The following is a 9,587-nucleotide window of genomic DNA, read 5'->3' as shown; positions in this document are numbered from 1 at the left end:
AGAGCTCAAGTTTTTGCATTGTAAAGAGATGATCTGTGTTATTTACATCAACTTCATGTGGTTTTAATGTTTTTGCTGATAGGTTTATGTTGACATAGTTTTCCAACTAAATCCATAGTGTCATGAATATAGGAAGAATTAATGTTTTTTACTGTTTGGCAATGTAAGGAATAAGGTGTCAGTATTGCAGGCTACAGTGCATCTGGAAAATATTCACACCGCTTCGCTTTTTACTGCTCGAGAATATTTCAGGTGCCTTTTGGCAAACTCCAGGCAGGCTTTCATATGCATTTTACTGAGGAGTGGCTCCCATCTGGCCACTCTATCATACAGGCCTGACTGGTGGAGTGCTACAGAACTGGTTGTCTTTCTTGAAGGTTCTCCCCTCTCCCCTTGGTCACCTCCCTGACTACCCAGATCACTCAGTTTAGTTGGGCAACTTCTTGCACTTATGGATTATGGAGGCCACTGTGCTCTTTGGGACCTTTAATGCAGCAGAAATCTTTCTGTACCCTTCCCCAGATCTGTGTCTCTACACAATCACATCTCAGAGGTCTACACACAATTCCTTTGACTTCATGGCTTGGTTTGTGCTGTGACACGCGCTGCCAACTGTGAGGGCTTATATAGACTGGTGTGTGCCTTTCCAAAGCATGCCCAATCAACTGAATTTACCACAGGTGGACTCAACTCAAGATGTAGAAACCTCTGAAGGATGATCAGTGGAAACAGGATGCACCTGAGCTCAGTTTTGTATCATGGCAAAGGGTGTGAATACTGATGTACAAGTTAGTTGTTTTTCATTTTAAATAAATTTGCAAAAACATTCAAACAGACTTGTTTCACTTTGTCATTATGAGTTATTTTAATTTCTTTAAAATTTAATTTTAATTTTTTTTTTTTTAATTTAATCCATTTTGGAATGAAATTGTAACATATCAAAATGTGGAAAAAGCAAAGCGGTGTGAATACTTTCCAGATGAACTGTATGTATTTGCTTTCTGAGTCCCTCCTGGTTTGCTGTGACTTTGCTTATTTGTATGAAATACAAAGCAGGGGAGTAGAAGGAAAGATGGTGGACATTGATGCTTCACTGGCTGATGTATAGTGACACACTCTCTGCAGTAAGAGGGGAATGTTGCATGTTAGACAGGTCAGCAGACACTGGGCTGACAGTCTATAAAATATTCAAGTCAAGACACTGTTAACATGGATCTGATCTCTGTAATGTCTCAGAAACAGATCATGACTGAGGTAATGGAAATGGTAAATGTAATGCGAAGGACATTAAAGAAATTTTAAATTGTGTTTCAAAGATAATTAAACAAATTTAAATACAAGCAGATAAGTGTTAAAACAAAAGCAAGGAAACAAGTAGTTACAGACTAAATAGAAGTTAGATAACTTATTTACTGGAAAGGCACACTAAATGGTAGAATATTATTATTATTCTTTTTATGTACAGTTGTAAGAAAAAGAATGACCATTTCTGTAGAATCTTTCAAAACATCATTACAAAGTGCTTTACAAGCAAGGTGGGTGGTTAAAATAGTACAAGAACACATGATTACACAGTACATTTATATTGCAGTATAACAGGCAAGAGTGCAGCTGCATTAAACACAGCCTTGTAGAAATTTAAAATGGCTCACTATAAAAAGGATTTTATATATATATATCTATATATATATAAACAGTTTTCAGATGAGAACAAAAGAGGACACTGAAGTTGATAGCCTGGGATCCTCATGTAGAGACTTTCATAACCGAGGGACCCTTATTACAATTAATCCCAGTCACCTGTTGTGACAAGGCAGGATGGTAGGATGAGGATCTCACTTACGAGCTCATGTGTTCTTTGGAGTTAAGTAAACAGGTTGGAGAAGAGAGGTGGCTGACTAAGAATAAAGGGCATTGCAATAATCTAGACATGACATGATAACTGAGTGAACTTTTATAAGTCCGCATGAGAAAAAAATGAGAGTTTTTTGTTTGTTTCTTTTCCAAAGTCCTTAGCTGGCGGAGCAGAGTTGAACAGTTCTTCAGTTTAAAACTGAAGAAGTCTCTTGGATGAAATGTGAAACAAATTTATGACCAAGTCCACTTGCCTTTATCTGAGCTCTATGTGGATAACTATGATCTGGATAACTGAGAATCTAGAAATTTCAGAGGTGGAGGAGGGGCAGACCTGACTAGACCTCTCTTTCCCCCCTGCCTTGAAGGTGAGTAAGGTTGTTGAAAGGTGGAAGGGTCCCGCAAGACACGACAGCAAGCTTATTACTTGTGATGTGATGTAAATAAGAGATATACTTAGGCCCAAAACCATTTAGGACTTTCCGGACAAGTAATAGGATTTTAAAATCTATCCTTTGACATACAGGAGGCCAGTGACAGGACCAGTGGAACATGCTCGTGAAGAGCCGGGCAACAGAACCATTTGTCATTTTTAGCCACATTTTTTGTAAAAAGCCAAGATGTACTGCTATGTATGTTACTGACTTAGAATTAAGAATTTAAACAGTTAACATTTGTTTTTCTGATGAGCTAAACACTGTGTAACAAGATAAGGAAGAGATAAGCTACTGTATAAAAACTGTTTACTCCATTACATTACCACCATCTACTGGAAGACAAATTAATTACCAGTGCACCTTGAACAAATGTGTCTCTCATCCATTTGCTCACCGAGAGCTTGATGCTGCCCACTGCTCCTGTGTTTCACTGCATGTAATTTGCCAGGTGTTGCACGTGTGTGTTCAACTAAGGATGGGTTAAATGCAGAAGACAAATTCAGTGTGTGTATGTAAAAATATATATACTTATCTTCTTTAAGCTACACAGTAATTTTAGGCAATATGAACACACTTTTAGTCAATCAACATGTTGTTTTATGGAAGAGAGAGTCATTAATCACAGTCACAATAACATTTCGATGTTTTAATAACATACATATCACACCAGACGTGATAGCACCAATTGGAAAAAGAGAACTTTATTACAACACCCAAACATTGTATATACAGTCACTTTCAAAGTGTGTCACTTATACAGTTAGTCCTGAAAACTGGCTGCAGTGGATACAAAGCCAGACACAAATACTGTAATTGTCAAAAACAAACCACATGCCCATTAACATCCATTACCTGTGGACACCTCACAACACAGAATAGATCTGAGCAGGCCAGACTCCTGAAAAACCCAATTACTTTGCATAATAATGTACTGTACAAATATATATTGCATATTGATGTACTGTACAAAACCATCAAACTGCTCTGTGGTATAACTTAAAAACACTAATCAGGTTTCGGAGCAGGTTTGGTACGTTGCAGTGTGAATGGTAAAACGACACTGGTGTAGAACTGAAGTTGCATGACATATAGTTTACATTGATGTATCCTGGACTTTCTCACTTGCTTGAGTCCCAAATATGAAAACATGAAAAAGCACCTCTGACCTATTTGTGCTAAGGCAAACATGCAACTTTTATGTAAAAAGAAGGCAAATAAATCAGCTAGAACAGTAACTGAGCTGCCATATTAACACAATTTGCAACTTTGTTCACTACTTTACATACCATGAATCTGGAACATCCTGTATTCAAAACACGTACCATAAGGAGTTTCATGTGCAGATTAAAGTGTCAGTGCCTAGTGGACACTTCATCTCAAATGGACTTTATATAAACAAAACTCAAGGCCAAAGCAGACTCCGCACCACCTTCCAGTGATGTGCAGGTAGTGATCTTGACTTTTACATCAACGGATTGGACCATCACCCAGCACTTATGATTCTACCATTACACAAATGCATCGTCTGAGATCATTTGGGTTGGGAGCCATCGCCACCGCCTCAAAAGCTATGCCAAAGATACACTATTTAGCTGACTAGCAATTGTGATCATGACATAACATAATTAACCACTAATAAAGACTCAAAACAAATAAAAGGCTTAAAATCCATACCCTCATAAATACTTCAGACCATTGCTTTGATTGTTTTGCACACTCATGTTTTGCACCTGTAACACATTTCCTCTAAGAGGAAAGATTCTAAACAACTGGTCTGAGGTATTAATCCCAATCTGGCATGTTATAGCATCCAACAAGTCCAAACTAAAATCTAAAATAGTAGTAAATATCTAAACTGGAAGATTGCATGCCTCACAATTCTGCAAAACTCATGTTATATCAGATTGTAGAGTTCTATCTTCTTCAAAATATGTCTTTTGGCTATACTATACATACATAAATATGAAAATAGATTGTGTAGATTGAACTGATGTAAAATTTAGTCGCACAAAAAATTAAGGAGGGGAGAAGAGCATGAAAAAAAAGGTCAAAACAGCAACACATTTACAGTCTCAAATTTCTCACATATTTACAAAAACAAAGACTGTGTATAAAAAGTATACATCTAGGAATAGACCTGTTAAACACTTGAAACATGAGCAAACAATGCAGATTATTCTTCTAGTTTGAGGGCAAAAAGAGTTTCTGCAAGATTCAGCACACACACAAGGCAGAGTTGTGGCGCTGCGGTAGGATACCATGTTCCTCAGAGGAGCTCTGTTCTCCCGTCTGAGCATGAGTTTGTCGGGTTTGTTCGCCTTGTGCATTGTTATGGGGCGTCTCCTGTGGGGATCTTTTGTTGGAGCACTGGCAAAGCTGACGATGAGGGCCTCTGAGTTCAGGGGGAGTGTGCAGAGAACGGCGAGACCTTTTTAAAGGAGGAGCAGGAACAGCACAATCCATTTGGGTTGTTGAGTCTTGCTTTTCAAAAACATTCACAGAACCATCTGAGGGGGGCACTGTGGCCCTAACAGAGTCAACATCAGGTAAGAGTTGTGCTGTGGTACAGAAAGCTGCTTCATACAGCCCAAATGCTTGCTCCAGAGTTGTTTCTTTGAAATGGGAGGGAGCATTCACTGCATCACTCCACTGAAACAAAACAAATAACACAAATTACTTGTACATATAATACATGTTAATTTATAAAATCAATTGAAATTCAAACTCTGTCAGAATAAAAGAAAAAAATACGAAACACAACTTGTCATTCATTGATCTAAACTGAAAATGAGACACATGGACGAATGATAATGACAGAATGACAACGTGGATCTTAGAGACCACAGGTTGTAAATACAGCTACAGGAGTTTGAGTTGAAAGGCTGAAGCTGGGTGATTAGGGAGAGGAGAAGAAACATTCTCAATGCTCTGTTTCATATCTATTCACTTTTTTAATATAATGGTCTGGTCAAAATTAATATTGAAACAAAGTAGATCAGAAGATCAAACTGTCACCTTTTTCACAAGAAACCCCCTCTTAAACTTAGCTAAAGAAAGTAGTATCTGGTTCTCAGATAGTGTCTGGAGACTAGTGCTTTTGTGAAATGGCACCAGCTTTGGCAGAAAGCCTATAACATTGCTTCTTAACATTGCTACTACACCTGGGCATAATGCGGTTTTCTGTTTGGCATCAATGAATATGATCAGGCCACTTTTTTTTAAAATGATAACTCAGTAATTTCAGTCTCTCTCTACTGGCTAAACTGGAAAGATGAATCAAGGTGGCACTGGTAATTGTAACCAACACATAGTCACTAAGTGTGTCTTAAATGGTTATCTCACTTTCATGAATAACTTTGGTAAATACTGAAGCAACATATGTGGCAGTGCTGTATCAATACTACTGTAGTTAACCAACGCTCACAAACAGACAGAATTAACCAGCTGCAAGGGCAGTTTGCCATATTTATATCCAAACACATGAATATTTGCCAGTATGTTCAACAAGACAAGCCTGGCTATTTAGCTAATAAATACATTAAATCATTGGCAGGTCACGTTGCTAACACTTTGATACATTTTTATAACTGAGCATTCACCTCGCTACCACTCCAGGCATGGCCATCCCTCATGTTCTTCTCCATATATCTCATCTTCTTCATAAAACATGTCATCCTCATGCTCCTCCTGTTGGCCCCGAAAACAAAAATTGATTCGTTGAAACCAGTAGTCCTCTGATAAAATGATATGGTATGACCTTTAGTCAACAGCCACGTTGACTGCAAACCTTCATTATTTTAACTTGTGAAAGCATTACACAAAATGACAATAAAAATGGACTGGAATATATAGAAGACAATACAATGAATAGCAAACAACAAACAAACACACAAAAATATTCAGTATATTTTTCCATTGTCAGAGTGGATCTGAGGTACTTTCCCCCAGCAGCAACCCACTTCGCCTTTGGAAAATATCTGTAATTTTGCTGTATGATTTAAGTGGTTCATCTTAATGAAACATTAAAAATGAACGGGTGTACAATAAAGCTTTGGGAACTGACCTTTGGAACTTCACATGTGTTATAAGTTGTGCCTGGGTATGGAACATGGTCAATTCCCATAGCCATGTCAACAACGATTTCATCTCGATGCATAGGGATAGGGGGGCCTTCACGCTCCTGTAGGGCCAGGACAATAACTGTTGTGTTGTCTGCACGGAGCATGCGTTCTTTCCAAAAAAGTAGGGCTGTACATCCAAGACGGCGGGCGCAAGACATTCCCTTTGGTCCCTAGACACGAAAAGAAGCAGCAGAAGAAGAAACGAAACAAAAGATCTCATCAAATTTTCTCATATTACAAGGATATAAATTCTATAGCTTCCAGGCTCCGACAAACGTGAAAATGAAAGCAAAAAAATAATCACATGTATTAGTTGTATACTTACGTACCACCATTTTGTCATGGCTATAACACATATTGACAGCATTCTTGGGTGGCATCATATTCCATAGTCCATCACTGCCGAGGATGATATAGCGATGGCGTTTGGGGTCAAGGGTCATCACGGTGGTATCAGGCTCTGGAGAAACCACAAACTCCCCGCTATAGAAATTGTAGCTCCACAGATCACCTTTCAACAGATAGAATAATGGTTCATTAGCAACATATACTATAATTTTATGAACACTAATCTTGACAAAATGGGGAGTCATCTTTACCAAGGGATCGGGCCACAGCCAGGAAAGGGATCTGGTCAATGACTGTACTCCTCCTGACAGGACCGTTATGGGTCAATCGGGGTCTCTTCCACACAACACGGTTCACGCCAGATTTCTTCATTACACTATAGTCACAAGAATAACACAGCAAGATTGTAATCCTTACAGAAAACACAGCAACGCTGTAAGGAACAAGTGCAAAAAAAATATCTGCCCTCTGTTATTCAACATGGCCCCTGACCTTATTATATAATTCAACCTTGAGACAAGCCTCTGGAGAAGTCTTCTATGAGGTCCTGTTCACCAACTCACCTGCCACCCAGTCGCTCAATCCTCTCTTTTTCTTTAGGGAGTTCAGGTTTATGGTCTTGTGTTACTTCAAGCGCCTCAAGTGTGATATCAGAGTCATTTTCTTTCACTCCAACCACTACTGCTGAATCTCCTACATGGGCAACATACATGTGAACTCCACGAATCACAATCACACTGGCCGTGGTACCTGATGTACTGGGCAAGCCAGTGATAGTCTTTGGCCACTCCGCTGTATGGGAAAAAGATAAATAAAAAGTAAGACTTATTAGTAAGTAAGGGGAGCACAATATAAAATTATTGTTTGAATAGTCAGTTATGAAGAAGTAGTAACAATTCAGCACTTCACAGCACTAAAACTGAAACATAAACATAAAGGCTATTAAATGTAGATTAGGAGCTCAGTTACTAGGGAATTAGCTTGCACACTCTTTCCCTAGGAAGGATTAATAAAGAGCTGGATTCCTTTTTAAATCTTTGTGATAAACCATATAGTTTCTCAGATTCAAGAGAAAACAAATTAAGAATTAACAAAAGTATTCTTGGTAGCAACTAGTGGAGGTCCACTGAAGGAAAGCAGAAGGTAGAAGGATTTTACTGGACATATATGTGCTTTCCACTGTGCATCAATGGAGACATAAATTATGTTTAGAAATACTGTGAATATCATCTCTAAAACTGTATAAACAAGATAGGTTAGCACACACGAACAAACAAGTCAAATTTATATTATCCTGCGAGTGTGGCACAGTCAAATATTCACTTTTGATCTTGCTTAACTTGAGCAGACATACAACAACTATATGGAACTGTTTGGATCAGACTCTACACTCTACTGAATTATACTGAACTTCCAACAGCATTCAACAGGAAGTTAAGAAAAGTAAAACAGTTGTTCTACATCTTAATTTGGCAGCTTAGCTGTTTAGACCAAAACACAAATGGAAGGCAAGCCAAGTGACTTTGTTCTTCTTCTTCTTTGTTCAGATTCTGCTTGCCATCGGTCAAAGAACATGAATAAAGCTTGCTTATTTGTGAGAAATTATGTTTCTTAAACCAGGGTTAAATAAGTCTGGCACATGTAGCCACAGATATGTTTCCCTGTACACATGGTGTTTCACATGGTGTTTAGGCTAGTTTTTAGACTAGCTTACCCGGTTTTACGTTCTACCAAATACACTGAAACACTGCATACTCTCCAAAACGCCTTTTTGGTATTAGTAGTTTGTCCAGTTTCACTTAAATTATTTTTTTTAATATTTGCTATTTTAGGTTAGCAAAAATATGAAAACATTCTGAGTTATCTGGCAGAAGCCATGGCAACTCTGAAAGCTGTGCTGCGGTCAGATGACTAGAAGGGCGAGTCGGCGGAGGATTGGGCATCATCACACCAGCTGGAGGACAATGTCTCATGTGACAGTTAGCTACAAAACGCTGATGAGTCTGTGACAACACGAATGTATGAGCATTAAGCGGAAATAAACACAGACAGCAGTATATATGTAGGAACAAACTATATCTGTGGGAAAACAACAAGCTTAACTTGGGCGACTTACGTAGCTCTTTCCACATTGCATGGTGGCAGGCGATAAAACCTTTCCGCAGAGCAGCACACACTTCACTGTGATCCTTCGACCAAAACCCCCGTTGCCTCTTCAACAAATCCCACAGATTCTCTCTTGCGAAATGTGCTGCTTCTCGACCCCCGTGGCCATCAAACACAGCGAAAAACGCCACAGACTTTCGAGTGTTGACTACATGCTCTGCGACTTTTTTGTGCGGTACCGGTGTACTGTTGTTGCCGCTGTCCTCATTAGATATACTCTGTATCCACATTGCAGACACTGGTCCTGATTCGGCAGCAACGTTATGGTCTCGTGTCTCGTTTTCAGTCTGTTCGGTAGGTTCGTTCTCGGCTTTTCCCTGTCCTCCATGTCTTTGCGACTTTGGATAATCTTCGACAGGAGACGGCGTCGGCTCATACTCGATTCTTATCTCGACAACATCCTCCATGTATTTTCTCCCCCCTTGTTCCGAAAATGCACTCATACGAAACACTAGTGTTTCGTCCATGCTTGTGAACGCCTAATGATAATAACCTAAGCAGTAATAGTGCATATGTAGTTGCTATCTTTAGCCCGAAAGCTAAAATTTTAAACCGATTTTGCCGAAGTCTTCCTTGCTTTTTGTTTATCTTCTCCTAGACGTATCGTTTACGTAATGACGTTATACTCTCGCATCGAGCAACTTTGAAACGACGTATGGCA

The 9,587-nt window shown here is 39.0% G+C and overlaps 1 protein-coding gene across 1 annotated transcript; it reads right to left on the bottom strand.

Moving 5' to 3' along the window:
- Nucleotides 1-2,976: 2,976 nt before the first annotated feature.
- LOC124070395 (protein phosphatase 1D-like) lies at nucleotides 2,977-9,531 on the bottom strand. The gene is made up of 7 exons (XM_046410276.1): nucleotides 8,877-9,531; nucleotides 7,324-7,552; nucleotides 7,012-7,136; nucleotides 6,742-6,923; nucleotides 6,355-6,582; nucleotides 5,891-5,978; nucleotides 2,977-4,940 (listed from the first exon to the last, which is right to left on the bottom strand). The coding sequence occupies exons 1-6, from the start codon at nucleotides 9,391-9,393 to the stop codon at nucleotides 5,895-5,897; spliced, it is 1,365 nt and encodes a 454-aa protein (XP_046266232.1). The 5' UTR covers nucleotides 9,394-9,531; the 3' UTR covers nucleotides 2,977-4,940; nucleotides 5,891-5,894.
- Between the last annotated feature and the right edge of the window lie 56 nt (nucleotides 9,532-9,587).

This window comes from Scatophagus argus, chromosome 14, assembly GCF_020382885.2.
Source record: "Scatophagus argus isolate fScaArg1 chromosome 14, fScaArg1.pri, whole genome shotgun sequence".
In the NCBI taxonomy this organism is placed as follows: Eukaryota; Metazoa; Chordata; class Actinopteri; family Scatophagidae; genus Scatophagus; species Scatophagus argus.
The sequence above is the reverse complement of the archived record's forward strand: the minus strand, read 5'-3'. Positions and strand labels throughout refer to the sequence as shown.